The sequence below is a fragment of the Rhinichthys klamathensis genome, unplaced genomic scaffold (assembly GCF_029890125.1).
Source record: "Rhinichthys klamathensis goyatoka isolate OS25496 unplaced genomic scaffold, OSU_Roscu_1.1 h1tg000098l_1, whole genome shotgun sequence".
Taxonomy (NCBI): domain Eukaryota; kingdom Metazoa; phylum Chordata; class Actinopteri; order Cypriniformes; family Leuciscidae; genus Rhinichthys; species Rhinichthys klamathensis.
Genome location: NW_026606637.1, coordinates 39,090 through 56,783, shown reverse-complemented (window position 1 = coordinate 56,783; position 17,694 = coordinate 39,090). Strand labels below are relative to the sequence as shown.

The 17,694-nt window shown below is 39.9% G+C and overlaps 1 protein-coding gene across 1 annotated transcript in view; it reads right to left on the bottom strand.

Annotated features, from left to right (window-relative positions):
• cdk5rap1 (CDK5 regulatory subunit associated protein 1) overlaps window positions 1-15,753 on the bottom strand; it is a 122,659-nt gene extending 106,906 nt beyond the window's left edge. The window contains exons 1-4 of the mRNA XM_056252862.1: window positions 15,732-15,753; window positions 15,442-15,652; window positions 13,048-13,168; window positions 12,692-12,925 (exon numbers count right to left, since the gene is read on the bottom strand). Of these exons, the coding sequence (XP_056108837.1) occupies window positions 12,692-12,925; window positions 13,048-13,168; window positions 15,442-15,652; window positions 15,732-15,753 (588 nt within the window). The remainder of the gene's footprint in view (window positions 1-12,691; window positions 12,926-13,047; window positions 13,169-15,441; window positions 15,653-15,731) is intronic.
• Window positions 15,754-17,694: the final 1,941 nt, after the last annotated feature.

The window sequence follows — 17,694 nt, the reverse complement described above, 5'->3', positions numbered from 1 at the left end:
TGCAGAGTGGTGCATTGAGATCTGTTTCTTTACTTTTCTCATTACTTTTGTAGGCAAAGTAATGCCTTAGTTCACTCATACTGCTCTCTCTATTTATTAACTTCGGGCGTGTAGAAATTCGAATGAGCGTCGTTTGATCCATCGTGTTCCTCCGTTGTCACCGTTTGCCGGTTTCGCATGACCCGCGTCGGTTTAGGTAGCGCCCTGCCGCCTAGCGGTGAACTTCGAAACAGCAGCGCATCAAATACCGAATTGAACAAAATTATGATATTGTACCGTTTGAAATATAATATATACACCGGTATTTTTGCAGTACCGGTATACCGCGCATCCCTAGCGTGTTGTGCTAGTTATAACGATTTAGATAGAGGCTAGCGATGGCAGATTAAAGTGTGATGATAAGTAAGATATAATTAGCTATCTAAACTACACAAAATGATAGTAAATAAAGATTCAAAACACAAAGCAATACGGAGCTAACAGACGTAAACCACTCAGCAGCAGGCAGACAGGAGCAATCGATCGAGTTAAAAACTACTATAAGGATTTACAAAAGACATGCAGTGAGAAATTAGAGATGAAAAGGTGTGGACAGTTATTTTTTGCGGCTGACCTTATTGCATATGCATTTGTAGGAGTTTCGCTTTCAGATGCAAAATTTATGGGAGGAGAGTATTTAAATAAATCATGCAATGTGGGTTTGCGCTAGTCAATTACTGTTTTTTGCGCCATTATTTACCACCTCAAAAAAGCATGTCTTAACCCACTTTGCGCTTGACATGGCTGCTATAGTTGAAACTATATATAGAAACTGCAGAGAACAGAGAGGGCTTGGTAGAGGGGAGAGAATTTTCTCCACTCACGATAATTTATTTGGAATGCCAGAAGAAAATGTTATTCTAACATTGTTTGCCAAGCCATGTTATTTTTTAATTTGCTACGCCTGTGTTGTTAGTAGATTACCCACACCTGATATCATTGGCTCTGCTTGTTTCCGACTCTACACTAATTTGTGCTGCTCTTGGTAGTGTTATGGAGAACTCAGACACGATGGTTAAGTTGGACCCAAAGCAGTATTTATTGGCAGATGGCACAGGAGGAGAAAACAACAGCATAGATGATAGTGACAAAATACTTAATACTGGTAAGTAGAATAGGTCAAACTGATAAATGTGACGTATTAGATTTTGCTGTATTTGGCCAAGCAGTCGTTTGGGTGGCTTGTCGATGTATTCGATTTCACTAATACACAAAATAAGTAAGCTTGACCAGAGTTCTTGTGGGGAGAAGAATTTATTGAAGGTAGTTGTGTTACACAGTTCTTCAGCAGCAATGTTAACGCGCCGGCCTTCAAAGAATCTAAACCCAAAGTTCTGTCTGTGGGACAGAGCTTTATACATGAAGAAAAAAGAACTACAAACAATAGATACCTGTTAGAACCTCCCACTGGAGATCTGTAATCTACCATGATAAATTCTGTTCCTTTGTCATTCAAATTATATAAGTCATTTGCTCATACCCTTACAGACACATCCTCTTGAATGCTTGAAACTCATACAGAAACTCATACAGGTTTGCAACAACTTGAGGGTGAGTAAATGATGACAGAATTTTCATTTTTGGGTGGAGTATCCCTTTAAGCACTGCGTCTTTCCATAAGCCCTTTTAATGTCATGCAAGGCCTATAGTCCAATCTCTGAGTGCCATATTTTTGGCAGATGTCATCACGGCAATCCTTCAGTCCCAGCCTTTTGTCCAAATATTCATTAAAATTTTCAATCATGTGATCAATAGTAGAATTTGGAGTCATAAACTATGTATAGCCCCTACATTTTATTTTCAGTCCCAACTCTTTCTACAACTCCTACAGTCTCTGGACAAACGGTCCAATTTGTTTTTTAACAATTCCTATAGACTCCCAACATGACATCATGACTTTGCGTAAACATACACGCCACTTTCAATTCAAGTGGCGTGTTATCTATACGCATTTTGAGCTATCCGCGTGTATGTCCACGCCGAAATCTTTTGCGTGTATGTCTACGCCATTAAACGTCCGAGTGATTCCGCGTGTATGTGTACGCCGTTAAATGTCCGAGCGAAACGAAGCAAAATCTATATTCTACATCTGTGGAGCGATATTTCTTTTCCTAGGATGGTAGGAGAAGACTCATAAATGGTATTAACCCCAGTGACGGGTAGGTTTAGGGACGGGGTTGGGGTAGGTCATATATTTATATGTACATAATACAGTAATATAACGTTAAGTCAAAGGCGTTGATAAACACGCTGAAAAGCGATTATGCGTGTTGATAGCACGCCAAAAATGGAAATACGAATTGGCGTGTCATACATACGCCATTTCATGAGATCAGTCTGAGACTCCAGAGAAAGGACCAAACCATTAACTATATGTCTATGGCTCCTAGTCTCATGAGAACAGACTTGTTATGAGCCGGGTTTGATTTTCTCCTCATTATGGCTACTTAGACTCAGCTGTTCGCTATTGCAAGCTGATTGACATCGCACCTGTTCTTTCTTTACCCTATGTAGCAATAATCAGATGATCAGTGCAAGCATGTGATTTTAATCAACTAGATTCTAATTAGTAGACATTCCTCCATTCTTCAGATTGTGACAAAAACAGATGTCATGGGACTTTTTAAGTTACCGATTCACACACAAAGCTTCTCTCTCTTCATGAACTGCACACGAAGCAAATGGTGCTTGGACTTAATTAAATTACCGATGCCAGAAGTGCCCCCGCGGCATTTTTCTCTGATAAGTAATCACAGGACCCTCTGTGTTATCACATGTGACTCAACAGGGGCGCCTCTCTGGCCGGAGATCCCGTGGTGCCCCCTCTGCACGACACCTCACAAACACAGACAACCTTGTGTAATTAGACCACTGGCCACTGTAATCCAGACGAACATTGTCAATACACATACACGCACACACATACACGGAACTGAAGACGATCAAAAGTTCACCGCGTGACCAAACGCGGGTTGAACTCTGAATACACATACGCACACACACACACACACACACACAAAGAGACAATCATTCATGACCACGTGTGGTTAAAAGTAACGTTTCAAATGTATAAAAATGTTTTCTGGTGGTGTTTCATGATTCCCTTGTGACCAAATCTGTATAACTGTAAGTTTTATGATATGTAATCAATTTGATATGCGTCTAATCACGAAGAATCATGTATCTTAATCTCACTAACTCACAATCGCGCCGTGCTTGGTACGATTGTAATCAGAGAAATAAAAGAAGATTGAATCATTAACCCAAAATGTAATATGATGCATGCTTTTATTAATACCAGTTTAGAAGTGTATTTTGAACAAGTTTTATCAGCTATGCACATGACCCGGAAGGCCTGTACTTCGCGAACCACAAGGTTTGCCGACACGCCTCCTCCCAAACGATTGGATCAGACACGTAAGAAAGGCGTGTCTCGAGCTCCTTCAAAACACCCCGCCACATTCTCTTCTGGGCAGTTTTCTATGCCCGAGAGAGATTCCCAAATTTTCCTGCTAACTCCAGCCGGAGTTCTTCTTCTTCGTTGTCGTTTGCCTACTTTGTTTTAATCTAAGTTTCTTTTTATTTGATCTACCTCAGTTTGATAGTTTTCCTTCGTTCAGTGTATTCACGAACGAAACGAGTTTAAGATTTATCGTTTCTCGTACGGGCTGCAGCTGAAGCGATAGCAAACATCTGCCTCCTATCGGAAGACGCTCCAAACATCCAACTACGCTGCCTTTGTAACACAGCTACACAAAAAGGGGCCGTTAAAGCAAGTAACGTACAAATCTCAATTAAGTGCTGTTTTAAGGTTGTTTAGATGTTACTAAGAAAGCCTTTGGGTCTTGTGATGAACTGTTTGAACTGTTTGAACTGATTACTCTCTTTCTCTCTCGTTCTCTCTCTCTCACTCTCTCACTCTCTCTCACACACACACTCTTTCTCTCTTTCTCTCTCTCTCTCTCACACTAACTTTCTCTCTCCAAATACGTCGTATTGCAATCTTTTGTTAACTGTTTGTTTTGATATGCATATTTACTCCTGCGTGATTTAAGTAGTTTATGTAACCATTAGTTGTGTTATTAAATTCATAACCTTTTGAACTGAATCTGTCTCATTGTCCCATATGCTTTGAAGTCCCTGTAAATGTCGATCTAAAGTTGCCAAGCTCTATCTAGTTAAATTTTGGAGATATCTAAAGTGCCTCACACGAAAATACCTTTCCTTTGTGGCCACAGGGAAGTTATTTGTCGGTTACAGGCTGGTAAATTGTGATAGTTAAGTCTTGTTTCCAGTCCGCTGGACGGACAGAGTGCATGACAAACTAAGTTGGAATCACATGAAAATTTACCTTTATAATTGATCCGGTTTACTGACCCATATTAATAATCACTACAAGCAATCGTGTTGATTATTCATATACGTGAGGTTTAGCCCATTCCCTATTTTGGGATAATCTAATTTGTATACGTGATAATATATATATTCATTAGCTTATGAATAATATTCCCCATCTGAGTTAATAATTTCCCCCAAACAAACTCATTGTTGCTACACCTAGTTCTCTCTGCTACTTAACTCTGCTGTTCTCTCAGCTTCTTTGCCCGATTATTGTTGGTCTGCTCGTGCCAGTAGCTGTGATCTTTTATCTATTATTATCAGTGCAGCTAAGTCTAGTTAAGTCAAGATCTGTCTTGTTGTGCACGTCACACCTGATCTCTGCCCAGTCTTCCTGTTGCCTGTGTTCGCTATTCCTATAGCTGTCTGTGGTGCTGAGTCTGCCGGCTGGCGACTGTGCTTCACTCTGTGTACCCGCTGTCAAGCCAGGAACCTTCTACTACTGACTCCACCTGACAAGTTTATTTCCAGATCTGCGTCCACTAAGTTAGTGTTGTTGTTAGTGTTGTTAGTTGTTAGTGTTGAGGACTATTTCAACACTAACAACACAAGGCAGGGGTGGCAAGGGGTCCAGCACATCACCAGCCACAAAACTGGAAACTGCTCAGTTGCAGTCGTCGGAGATGCTTCGCTGGCGGAGGAGTTAAACCACTTCTTTGCCCGCTCAGAGGTGGAGAAACCGGAAGCAACCACATTACTCCCACCAGCCTACAGCAGCCATATCCTCACTGTGGAGGAGCAGGAGGTGAGGCGCACACTGAGGGCGGTGAATCCGAGGAAAGCGGCAGGACCCGATGCCATCGTGGGACGGGTGCTGAAGGACTGTACAGACCAGCTGGCTGGGGTCTTTACCAAGATCTTCAACCGGTCCCAATCCACCATCCCACCTTGCCTGAAGTCCTCTACCATAATTCCACTGCCAAAAAAGACCAGGATCAGCAGCCTGAATGAATACCGTCCAGTGGCACTAACTCCCATCATAATGAAGTGCTTCGAGAAACTGGTGCGGACTCACATAATCTCTAACCTTCCACCGGTTCTTGGGCGTGCACATAGAGGAGAACCTAACCTGGAGCACCAACACCACAGTATTGGTTAAGAAGGCACAGCAGACTCTACTTTCTGAGGACTCTTAGGAAGCACCATCTCAATCAAAGGGTGCTTATGTCCTTCTACCGCTGCTCTATTGAGAGTATACTGACTTACTGTATCTGTGTGTGGTTTACAAGCTGCACAGAGACAGAGAGGAAAGCGCTTCAGAGGGTCGTCACCACCTCCCAGAAGATTATTGGCTGCCCTCTCCCTTCCCTGAAGGATCTTTATAGTTCGCACTGTCTCAAAAAAGCACAAAATATAATTAAGGATCCATCCCACCCCGGACATTCCCTGTTTGAACTGCTGCCCTCGGGTAGATGTTACAGGACAATGAAGACACGAACAAATAGATTTAGAAATAGCTTTTATCCAAAAGTAATAGCAGCACTAAACACGATTTGAATACAGTATTATGAGATGTATCATGCATTGAATTGTTGTGTATGTGTGATTTGATGTGTTTTTATTTATTTTTATAATTTTTTTTAGAAATTTTATTTTTATTTATATTTATATATATTAGTATTTGTTGCACTGATTAGATTGCATCTAATTTTGTTGTACAGTACATGTATAATGACAATAAAGATTCTATTCTATTCTATTCTAAGAGTGACGGTCTACAGCAGACTGTCTTTGTCCTCTACAAGCAATAAAGTTTGTTTCTGTACCTGCTCTTGGGTCCTGTTTCTCCTGAAAAGTCTAAACCTCTCTCTTAAATTACTCCTACAGTTTTAAGAGAACATGCGTCACGTTCCCGGTTCCGTGTCTTTTCTTTTGTGTGGACTTTTATGTTGAAGTGCATTCTCTGTTTTCATTGTTTCTGTGTTCTCTTCCTGTTTGGTTTCGGTCTCTCCATGTTGTCATTTAGTTGTTTTAGTTACCGTCATTAGTTACACCTGTCTTTGATTATCATTGATTTCTCTGTGCATTTAAGTCTGTGCTTTTTAGTTGTTCTTTGCTAGTCGTTGTTTTGTGGTGGATTGTTCCTGTCTATTCATGTGGAGTCTTATTATTGAGAAAAGCGTGCATGTTGTTGTGGATTCTCTCTCTGCCTTGTCTCTCGGAAAATTTTACAACATGGCTATTAACTTTTCCTATAGCTCCTACAGTCACAGGAGAACTGAACAAATCAATTAAACTGTTCAACGAGAAAATCTCAAGCCTAAACCTTCTCAACATTACTATACTGTAAATGTGACAACACTACACATTTTTACTGGTCTACTTATTCTTTTTAAAGGGGTCATATAATGGTACATGCACTTTTTCAAGTTGATTGTACTGAAATGTGTGTTGGCAGTGCCTGTACACAACCATCATATAATGATAAAAATCCATCCAGTGTTTTTGTTTTAATCTCCTTATATGTTTTCCCCTGCCTCAAATCGAGCCGTTTGACCGTGTGACGTCACACGGTCGGACGCCCCTCCCGCGATTGTTGATTGACAGCCAGGTTTCAACACAGACCCGCCCTCACTCGTGAGCCAGCTGTCAATCATAGTCTGCGCGGACCCCGGCGCGGTCATTGTTGATATGCTGGAGCACTGTCTATGAGCAGAATGGCGTCTAAGCGATTGGTGTTCTGTTCTTGGGTGCAATAACGAACACAGCAGTAATTTTGATGTTCCTAAATTCGAACCGCTGAAGGACGCAGTGGCTGAGTTTTGTTTTCGAAGGGAATATTCCCCACGAGCAACGTCAATGCTTTCATGTTTGCGCGAATCATTTCTCAGCAGACTGCTTTATAAACGAGGGTCAGTATAAAGCTGGTTTTGCTAAGAAGCTGCTCCTGAATAAAGAATCGGTACCAGCTATTCGTGTTCCTGCTGAACCTCTAGAACAACTGAAGTGAGTGTAACGTTTTATTAACCTTTATATTAATATATCTTTGCAAATCGCTAGCTGCACGCTTCACGATGAATGCGTCTAAGGTTTACACTCAGGGTACATTACGGCATGTTTTCTATGTACGACGTTCTCAATATAATTCATAATCCCACGTTTATAATGAACAACGCGTTATGGTTATTGTGTTACAAACGTGTACGCACAGAACAGAGGGGCGGGGTGAGCAAAGCTCATGATCATTTAAAGGCATATGCACTGAAACGGCGTGCTGAAAACAGAGCTGTTTTTGACCAGATAAAATAACTGTTTTCTTACAATACTAATGATAATTTTTAATTAAAGTATATTACAAACTTTTAATTTAGACCCTAAAGAATCATATTAGCTTGTACAAAAATGGCATTATATGACCCCTTTAAAGGATGTTTTTAAGATAGCTGATGAGTTTCACTCACCAAATTAGGATCTTTGACACAGGTTCCAGTTGATTAAAAGAAATTGTGTTCACAGATGTAGTCTGTTGATCTTCAACTTAAAAACAGTAGATACTGAGACTCTTCTGTTAACTTCTTGTTGCAGTTCAATTCTTGTTGTCAGGAGCCTGATTTCTTCCAAGGCTTTTTTCTTGATTCTGTCACTGATGGAGTTTGTGTTCCTTGCCACTGTTGCCTCTGGCTTGCTTATTTGGGAACACTTAATATAAGGGCCCACGTCACTCCTCTGTTCATCTCTCTGCACTGGCTACCACTCGCTTCTCGCATCAAGTTCAAGGCATTGACGCTTGCTTACAGATCTATCACAGGCTCAGCTCCCTCCAACGAGTCTACGTCCCTATCAGAAGCCTACGATCAGTCAATGAGCGACGGCTCGTGGTACCATCACAGAGAGCCAAAAAAATCACACTCTAGAACATTTTCATTCAAGGTTCCATGCTGGTGGAATGATCTCCCCACCATCATCCCAAATGCAGAATCCCTGAAAACATTCAAAAGACAACTGAAAACTCATCTCTTCCATGAGCACTTAACCTCATAAAAAATAAAATAAAAATAAAATAATTTCCTTTTCCCTTAATCCTCCTTTTTCTGGCTTATGCTACTCTGAGAAATGCCTGCACTTTGTATTTTAAGCACTTCTTGCGTTGTTTTTGCCTCTTTACGATGACTTGCTTAATTAAGTCCTAATTTGTAAGTCGCTTTGGATAAAAGCGTCTGCTAAATGACTAAATGTAAATGTAAGGTAAACAGCACAGCACAAACACAGTCTTTGAAACTCGATGAAAAGCAGAGGACGACGTTACGGAAGTCTCTAATTCTTTGTTTTGAGGTGAGGGCGGCGTTTACAGTTCTGCATTCCTTCACGTGGACTATTTGCATGTGAATCGCTCGAGCACACGTGGGTGTGGTCACATTAGAGTTAATGAGGCTGCGTTTGAGAAACTGTACATGTTGTTGCTTTCATACGGATTACTTAAACAGAGAATATTTGTTTTTTGCGTGGTTTGTGAAAAAACAAAAAAATAATTGTCACTGAAATAAGGTCATGAAACCCATACTGATTATTTCTTCACAAGACTTTTGAAATTTGTATCACGTAGCCTAGAATATTTGCTTCAAAACTATGTGAAAATCATCCTGCGTACTCATTCGGATAAAACAATATATTGATTTAAAATTTGTAAGACATGTTTTGTGTAAGAAAGCTTTATGCGAGGAGGGCGTAAATCATCATGAATATTGATGTGTTTCACACCTAAGAAAGACAAAGACCCTCCCATAATGGCCCTATCAGGTCCTATTAGGCACTATCATTATGAGGAACCTTGCACAAAGAATGAGGAGAGATTTAAAAAAGAATGGCTTTTTGATTGTTTAGATTTATTTACAACACAGCATAATCCAAAGATACACAACAAAGGACAAAAAAAGCACATTATTGAACACACTGATCTAAAGACAGACTTGAACAGTCACATAACTTTTGTGCCATTCCTGAAACATAGTACATACCTGTCATTTCCAAGGTGTTTGATTTTTCATTTTAGCATTGTCATGTACAGAGACTCATGTGAATGTTTAAGTCAGCAGGACTCAGTGGCATCTGGTCCCTATAATTTATATCATTTGAAAAAAGAGACTTCAAGCTTTGTAAAGACATGTCTCAAGTCTGTGTGACAAACATTTGCTGAGTTACAGTTCATTTTCTGTCGCGTTTCAGAATGAACTTCACATTGAGAGAGACGGCAGAACGCGCATCATGTTTATTTTATTAATTTTACGAAAAACACAACATTTTGTTTTTATCATGAGTGTACACAAATAAAAGAAGAAATTTAACAGTTTTGAATGATGTATAACACTTATATGTAAGATAAAAATCAATAGAGTATTTTGAGTCTCTTTTGCACTGATAAGAAAAAAAGCGAGCTGGTATCGCCGGCACAACCGCCGACCCCAGGGGGTTAACCATAGTATGCAAGTCTGAAACATTCATCCAAAAGAGTTGAATGAATACATAGGCCAAACCACATAAAAGGAAAATCATGAGATGGGAAAATTAGATATATGTTTATACATTTCTCAAGTGGTTATATATAGAATATACAGGATTTAAAGGGTTTATTTCTCCTTCTCAGCCAGAATTAAGAGAGTCACAACTCTCTGCAAAATCCTTTTGGGGTTGTAAAAAGTCTTATCAGTCTTAATGTGTCCTGTAATGTTGCATTCACATCAAACGCGAGCGTCTGTTGCGAGTGATTTCCATGTTAAGTCAATGTAAAGACGCGTTTACGCGCGTCTGGAGGTCCTGCGGTGCGAATGAGGCGTTTAGCGTGGTGCGGTGGACGCGAATTCACCCCATTCGCGCGAGTGATTTTATTTTGTGCATTCGCGCGCCTGACGCCCGGGTTGAAAAATCTGAACTTTGGCGTCAGTTCGCGCCACGTTAACCAATCAGGAGCCTGGTTACTGCTGTCACGTGGTGAAGTGACGTGATAAACGGGGACAGGCCCGCTTTTTAGTTTATAATGTTATTTTATATGTTTGGTCTCAATAAATTATTTTGTAATAACTAAATGCCTGGTGTGCTTCTAATGCACAACAAAGCAAATATTTTATCACATAAAAACTTGAGGGCTGTCTTGAGGACATTTTGTATTGAATGATATTTATTCCTTATTTAATCTAGATTATATGAAACATTATTATTCTAATGTAAAGACAACCAACATACTTTAGTGCATAAGAACATAGTTCATGTCTGGACAGTGTTGTGTGAGAAAAAAAAAAATCACAGGACAGGTTAATCACTTTTGGAGGCTGGCTCCATTTATCATCAAAACAAAAATAAATGACAGATTAGGTGGGTGAGGGCAAGGGTGATCCTCGCTCCGATGCGGGACAACAGGTCATCAAACTGGGAGAGGGACAGGCGGAAGTACCGCTGAAAGCGGCCGTCATCCAGGCACAGCTCCTGGAGCGAGTGGTGAAACTCGCCAAACTGGGTACGCCTCCGGAGGGTCTGGTGGACCCAAGTACGGCGAACGATGACCCCTACGCTACTGTTCTGCTCTCCAGAGCAAATACAGAGCGGTGACTCTCTCGATGAATGCTCAATCAACATCAGCCATCTTGCAAACAGACAACCGCCTAGCACTTGACCCTCCCACAAGAAGAGTATTTCGCCTCAGACGCGCGTCAATTTCGCTCTGGACGCGCAAATGGATTTCGCTCAATTCGCCTTTGGCTAAGCCCCGCCCCCCTTAGTTACTGTTGCTACGTCCGACAAACAAACTTCATCTGGGCTCTGGTATCAACATGGCTTATGCTGTGACAGCTCTTGCTGCTGAAATTTTATCAAACTTTTATAAAGCAGCAAATAAAGTGTCCGATAGAAGTAGGCAAAAGGGGCTGCAATATACGTTCGAAGGCTATATTCACGACATACAGGTGAAACGCAAGGAACAACAAGGCATCCAAATAGAGGCAAACGCATACCGGTCACAGTCAAAAAATGAACCACCGCATATCCTACTAATCGAGACGGAGGCTGGGACTAACAATATCAAGGAGCAACACTGTTCATGCAAAGCTGGGTAGGTCTCTATTCACTTCTATAATCGTTATTACAAAGCAAACGGACTATGCGAGTATAACGTTGTATTTATTAGCAGCGTGTGCTAGACGACACTTGTCAGGTTTTGACTTCGGTTTTGGGAAGGGAAAAAAACGCACACCCCCCTCCAACCTCTCTGGGAAACGCGTATCTGTGTTACAAATGCCCCAGGCACAACGTTTAACCATATTTTTGATAAAACTACGACGGTAATAGCCTGCCGAGACCAAAAATATGAGACGCCTGTGTTAAAGTCAATGGAGCGCTGTGAAAAAGTGTCAGACCTCTGTGGGAGCTCGTTCTTGGCTGCGCTGTGATTGGTCAATCTACATTCTAGGGTGTGGCTTAGCCAAAGGCGAATTTTGCTTTTTACTCACGTCCTATTCGCTCTGGACAAGCAAATGGATTCAAAATGTTCAAGCGTCCAGATAGACGCGAATTTGGCGCTCTATTCGCGTTTGGTGTGAACGCAGCATAACAGGACACCGGGTTCTGCCAGTGTGTTAGCTTCATTTGGGATGTTAGTTTTGGGGGAAGTTTCATAGACCTTTGTTGGGAGAGTGAGTTTGCTGGATTATTCATTAAATATAATGAATAATGTGTGTGTGCCTGATTGGTCCAGATGCTACAAGAGTGTAATGACACCTTTGCCATTAATATGTATAAGCAACTGAAAAAAGCACAAATGTCAGGGCATGTCAAAACATCTCAAGGACCCGAAAAACACCTTAGACCCCTAAGGGTTAACATGCATTCGGAAACAGAATGCCAGTTACGCTTTATTTTTACATGTGCATTAATTTAGTGCATAACATTTTTGTGGAGAGATGATTACAGCATTTCGCTACATTTATATTGAGAAGTGTTTGTAATCCTGTAGTCACAGAAACTAGGTTGGAGCTCTTCATTTCCTTTCAATGTGCCTAGAATTATGTATTTAATTCTAAAATGCACAAAATGTTCTAAAGTGGGGCATGCCCCTGGACCACCGTAGAGGGGCTGAGTCGAGGTTCACCCCCCATACTTTGTGGAAAAAACTGTGGGGTAATTGACTGTTTATTAGTCTGACACCTGTACTAGGACGTGACTGTGTCAAAAAAAAAAAAATCAACGAATCACACAAGTAGAATTGTCGAAAATAATAACAAAAAAGCAGATTGTATTCCTGACTCGAAAGTAACTTCATGGTACCTACCTCATCAGGGAAGTCTTTAGGATGTGGTGAGGTGAAGCGTATCCTCATATCTGGATCGATGAGGGACACTCTGTCCAGAAGGTCTGCAAAGCGGAGGCCTCCCTGTTTTGTGCGGTACACTGTCTTGAATCCTCGGCTGAGCTGAGTGTTGCCCTTAGAACAGATTAACTGCTCTTCAGACAGGTCTCTATAGCTGTTCACATTCTGGCCCAGGAGGGTTACCTCCTTCACCCCCTACACACAGACACACACACACACACACACACACACAAACATTATCTCGCCATCAATGATCTGAAAACATTAATGGGTTTTTGGTGTAGGTTTATTATACATATTGCAAACTACCATTTTACCTGATCTGAAAGCATGCGGACCTCATCCACGATGGAAGACAGGGGTCTGCTCCTTTCTCTGCCACGAGTGAAAGGCACTATACAGTAACTACACATGTTATCACAGCCACGCATGATGGACCTGCAAAACCAACCCAATATGTGAGATTGTCATTGCTGTGTGTGATTTGTATTATATTTACTTATGTCTGATGTGGGAACTAACACTAAATTGCCAAATGAAAAGTATTGGGACACCCCTCCAAATCATTGAATTCAGGTATTCCAATCAATATTAGTATTGTGGCCTTCATATCCTGAATCCCATTGATATAAATGGCTAATATTTTAAAAATTGCTGTTAGCGCCCACAGCATCAGAAGTTCATGAAACTCATGAAACTGCATGTACTCAGAATGTCTTGTTGTCCATGTGTATGAAGTTCTGTGAGATTTGGATTCATACATTCAAACTAATGGGAAAAAATAGATGTCTTATCCTCTGGTTCACTCCACTGGACAACATTATTACAACATGTTGTAGTCTGTCGGCCATTTTGAGTTGGCAAAATTTTATTTTTCTAAATGCTCCTAAAGCACTTGACTGATTCACATGAAATTTTGCATGTATCATCTTTTTTAATTTTAATTAGTCAAACCGTTTAGAAGATATAAGCCCATTCATTTTGTAGCATGGCTCCATACACGTATTAAAATATATCTTCTAAACCAATTGTTCTCAAACCTGTGCTGGAGTACCACCAGCCCTGCACATTTTGTATGTACTGTATCTGACTAGGGCTGGGTATCGTTAAAAAAATTTCGATACCGGTTCCAGAACGATACTTTTTTCGATACCAATTTTATGAACAGATAATGTTATAGCAGAGACTGTAACATTAATGTGAAGAGGGAAACTAAGAAAACTAAACTGTAAATGCAGCTAACCTTAAAGATAAGCACACTTTACAAGATGCCTAGTTTAATGCGAGTTCATTCCGTTTTTCCCCCATTTAAATTTTCTGGATGGTTAAATTAAATTGTATTAATCAAAAAGCATGTGTAATTAATTTAAATCATGAAACTGATTTTACAGCAATTTATTAACAGTTTACCAAAAATTACATTCTTAATGTTTTTTTTTTTTTTCAAATTGTATTTTATTTGTACCCAGTTCTGTGCTTTCCTTTTTATTTTGTTTATATTCCATTTTAATGGTTTAATCAAAAACATATCTAATTAATTTAATTCATAAAACAACTTAATTTATTAATTTATTTACAATAATAGGGCCCTATGAAATGTTTATTTTTATGTGTGTGTATTTAATTTATTTATTTTTCTGGTAATCAAATGAAGGCATAAAACGTTAATTTATCTATTATTAAAATGAAAATTAATAAAGCCCTTTAAATTTTTGGCAAACAAGTGCTACACAACAGATGTTTACTGTTAGAAATTATAACATGGAAGAAAATTTGTTTTAATAATAATTGTATTATTATTATTATTATTATTAGTAGTAGTAGTAGTAGTAGTAGTTGTAGTATTACATTAAGATGAACATTATTCTTTACAAGAGTAATATATTTCTATCGCAGTTTCTTTAAGTTAAACCAAACTTTACTTTTCACGATGACTCGGTTGCTGTATTCCTCATTTGTAAGTCGCTTTGGATAAAGACGTCTGTTAAATGACTTAATGTATATGTTCATTAAAGGCTGTCTACTTTACCACGTGAGTGCCTTCACAGAGGTTTGGCCAGGGGACTGGATCAGTGGGCCTGAATTATATCTCTTTATAGTCAGATAGCCCCTGTCAGTGGCCTTGTCTTTTGCAAGAGTACTTGGACGGCGACTGTATGCCCTCCCTGTTTCAAGTATACAACTATAACGGCATGGCACCTTCATATTTATAGTCGTCAGAAAGAATGTACATATGTTACTGTTGTTGAATTTACATCTGCATTTAAACTTAAACTCAATGCTTTACTGTACAATTCAATGAGACACAAATGCAGTATTATTTAGCAATTGCAATTTTTTTGTGAAATACAACAGTAATATTGCAATATTCTACAGATTTTGGCACCAGTACCCTAGGGTGCTGATGCCACCATTTGTAGAACTTGGTGGCACCAGTGCCACTGCTCTTATATTTTAGTCTGGAGTCCTGATAAAATTAGCAAACAGACAGGACTGCAAAGTCACTACACTTGATGCATCTACTATAATCTGTGTGTATTTACACATTCAAATACATATACAATTATTACATTTAATGAGATAGATTTTTTTTTTAAAAAACTCCTAAGCCAACATGAAATCTAATTTAACTAATTTAAATCTAATCTAACTTTTGAAAATACATTAGTCTTCATCATAAGATGCCATTCCTCATATACTGCATTACTCACACAAAAGCGCTGTGCCCCTCCAGAGTCCGATGGACAGGCATGACGTCAGCATAAGTCTCCTCAAATGATAACAACACATTGCTGGCCCTCTGGCCTCCGTGAGCAAGAGATAGTAACCGGGGCAGATCTCTGTATGAGTCTGGCCCTGCCAGAACATCCACCAACTTCTCCCGCTCAAGTAATTCAAACTTTAGTCTTTCCGCCATGCAACCTACAGCAGGACAAAAGATATATATATATATATATATATTAGGACTTGACAAGAAGATCGGCCAGTTGATGGAACTTGCCCAATCTGGGACAGTACTGCATTTCTGCTGACAATTCAGTTTATGCAAATGTAGAACTACTGCAAAAACATACAAAAAAGTGAAGGGGCGTACACACATAACATATGTCCCTGTGTCAAAAAAAAACAGCTAGACATGACGGAATAGAATGTAATAGAAAACAGGGTCTTAAAACTGAAACTATATTTAATTTGACATTGGATGAAACTATATTTAAACATGACCATGTTTTATCAGTACAGTAACATAAAAGTGTTTGTATTTTCCCCACAATGCGGCCGGAGCATGGGTACTACCACCAACACATGAAAAATATGACTAACTAGGGCTGTATGATATATCGAAATATCGCAAATGTACATATCGTGATTTTAATAGGCTACTTTTTGAAAAGTTGAGTTGGAAAAGTCAAAGCTTTAGGACGGTGCATAGAGCAAAGAATAGACTGGGCACGTGAATGTTACTTACGTGTGACACCCGCAGCACGCGCTCAGACAGCGTGCAATCACAAATTCAGTTCTCTTTTGTGGCTTCTTGCACTCAAACGGTCAAATACACACATAGTTTTGTCAAAATGCCTGTCTTGGCGAGTATTTACGAACAGTTGGTTATGTCTTAAGTGAACGTGAACAGTTAGGAAAGAAATTGGATACGTGTCAGTAGGATCTGTGTATTAGGTTTTAAGGTAACACTTTACAATAAGGTTCATTAGTTAACATTAGTTAATGTATTAACTAACATGAACTAACAATGAGCAATACATTTGTTACAGTATTAATTAATCTTTGTTAATGTTAGTTAAAATAAATACAGCTGTTCATTGTTTGTTCATGTTAGTTCACAGTACATTAACTAATGTTAACAAATACAACCTTTGATTGTAATAATGTATTAGTAAATGTTGAAATTAACATTAAAGCTCCAGTCGGCAAGTCTGGCAGATTGAGTGGATTTAGTAAAATTTTGAATGTTTACAACTCTCACGCCCCTCCCCCACTATCAACGGATACCCTCCCACCCAGTTCATGCTCGTCAGTGCCAGCTCTGGTCAGTGCGTGTGCACCAGATTTTCAGTGAACGCCAGGGCTCTCAAGTGTCACGCACGCATTGAGCGTGACAGTCACTCATTTCGGTCTTTTGTCACGCTCTCCCGCCACACATTGTATTTCTCACGCTGAAAAACTATTTGTAATATATTTAATATGCCGCAGCGCCCAAAACTCTGGCCGCGCCGCTCTCACTGTGGAACCGGCATGAATCAAGCGCGTTTCCTCTGGTGTTGTTCGTCGAGCTACACAATAGCCAATCAGAAAATAGCACTATTGTCTCTGGGTAAGATTTAACGCAACAACCAATGACAAAAATGTATCCAACCCCCCGTCGGCTGGGTGTCACTCTTACCTGTCTTCAAAACTTGAGAGCCCTGGAACGCGCCCGTCTCATCAGCATCCATCAACACCATGGAGTATTTGGAGGTATGCTGTCCTGGCTAATGTACCGATAGATTGCATTTGCTGACGTCATTTATACTCTAAATGAGCTTACTTGATTTTCCGCCATCACTCTTCGTTACTGCGCGAACTTCCGCGAACTTCAGGCGTGTGCATGTGATTGTAACGTGCGCGAGGGGTGGCGTGTGCCCGATCTGTGATTGACAGTCAGATCTCACACCCCCCTGCGCTGATTGGACATGATGAACCGGGAGCTGTGGATTTTTGCAAAACAAATAACAAGCTCCAGGTGGAGTTAGAAGCTCGGGGTTTTTTCTAAAACCACTTTATATATGTTGTTCTGTCAGATTATAGTGTCGATTTCACTGAATATGATAAAAAAAATGTTGCCGACGGCAGCTTTAACTAAGATTAATAAATGCTGTAGAAGTATTGTTTATTCTTAGTTCATGTTAACTAAGGTATTTAACTAATGTTAACTAATGAACCTTATTGTAAAGTGTTACCGGTTT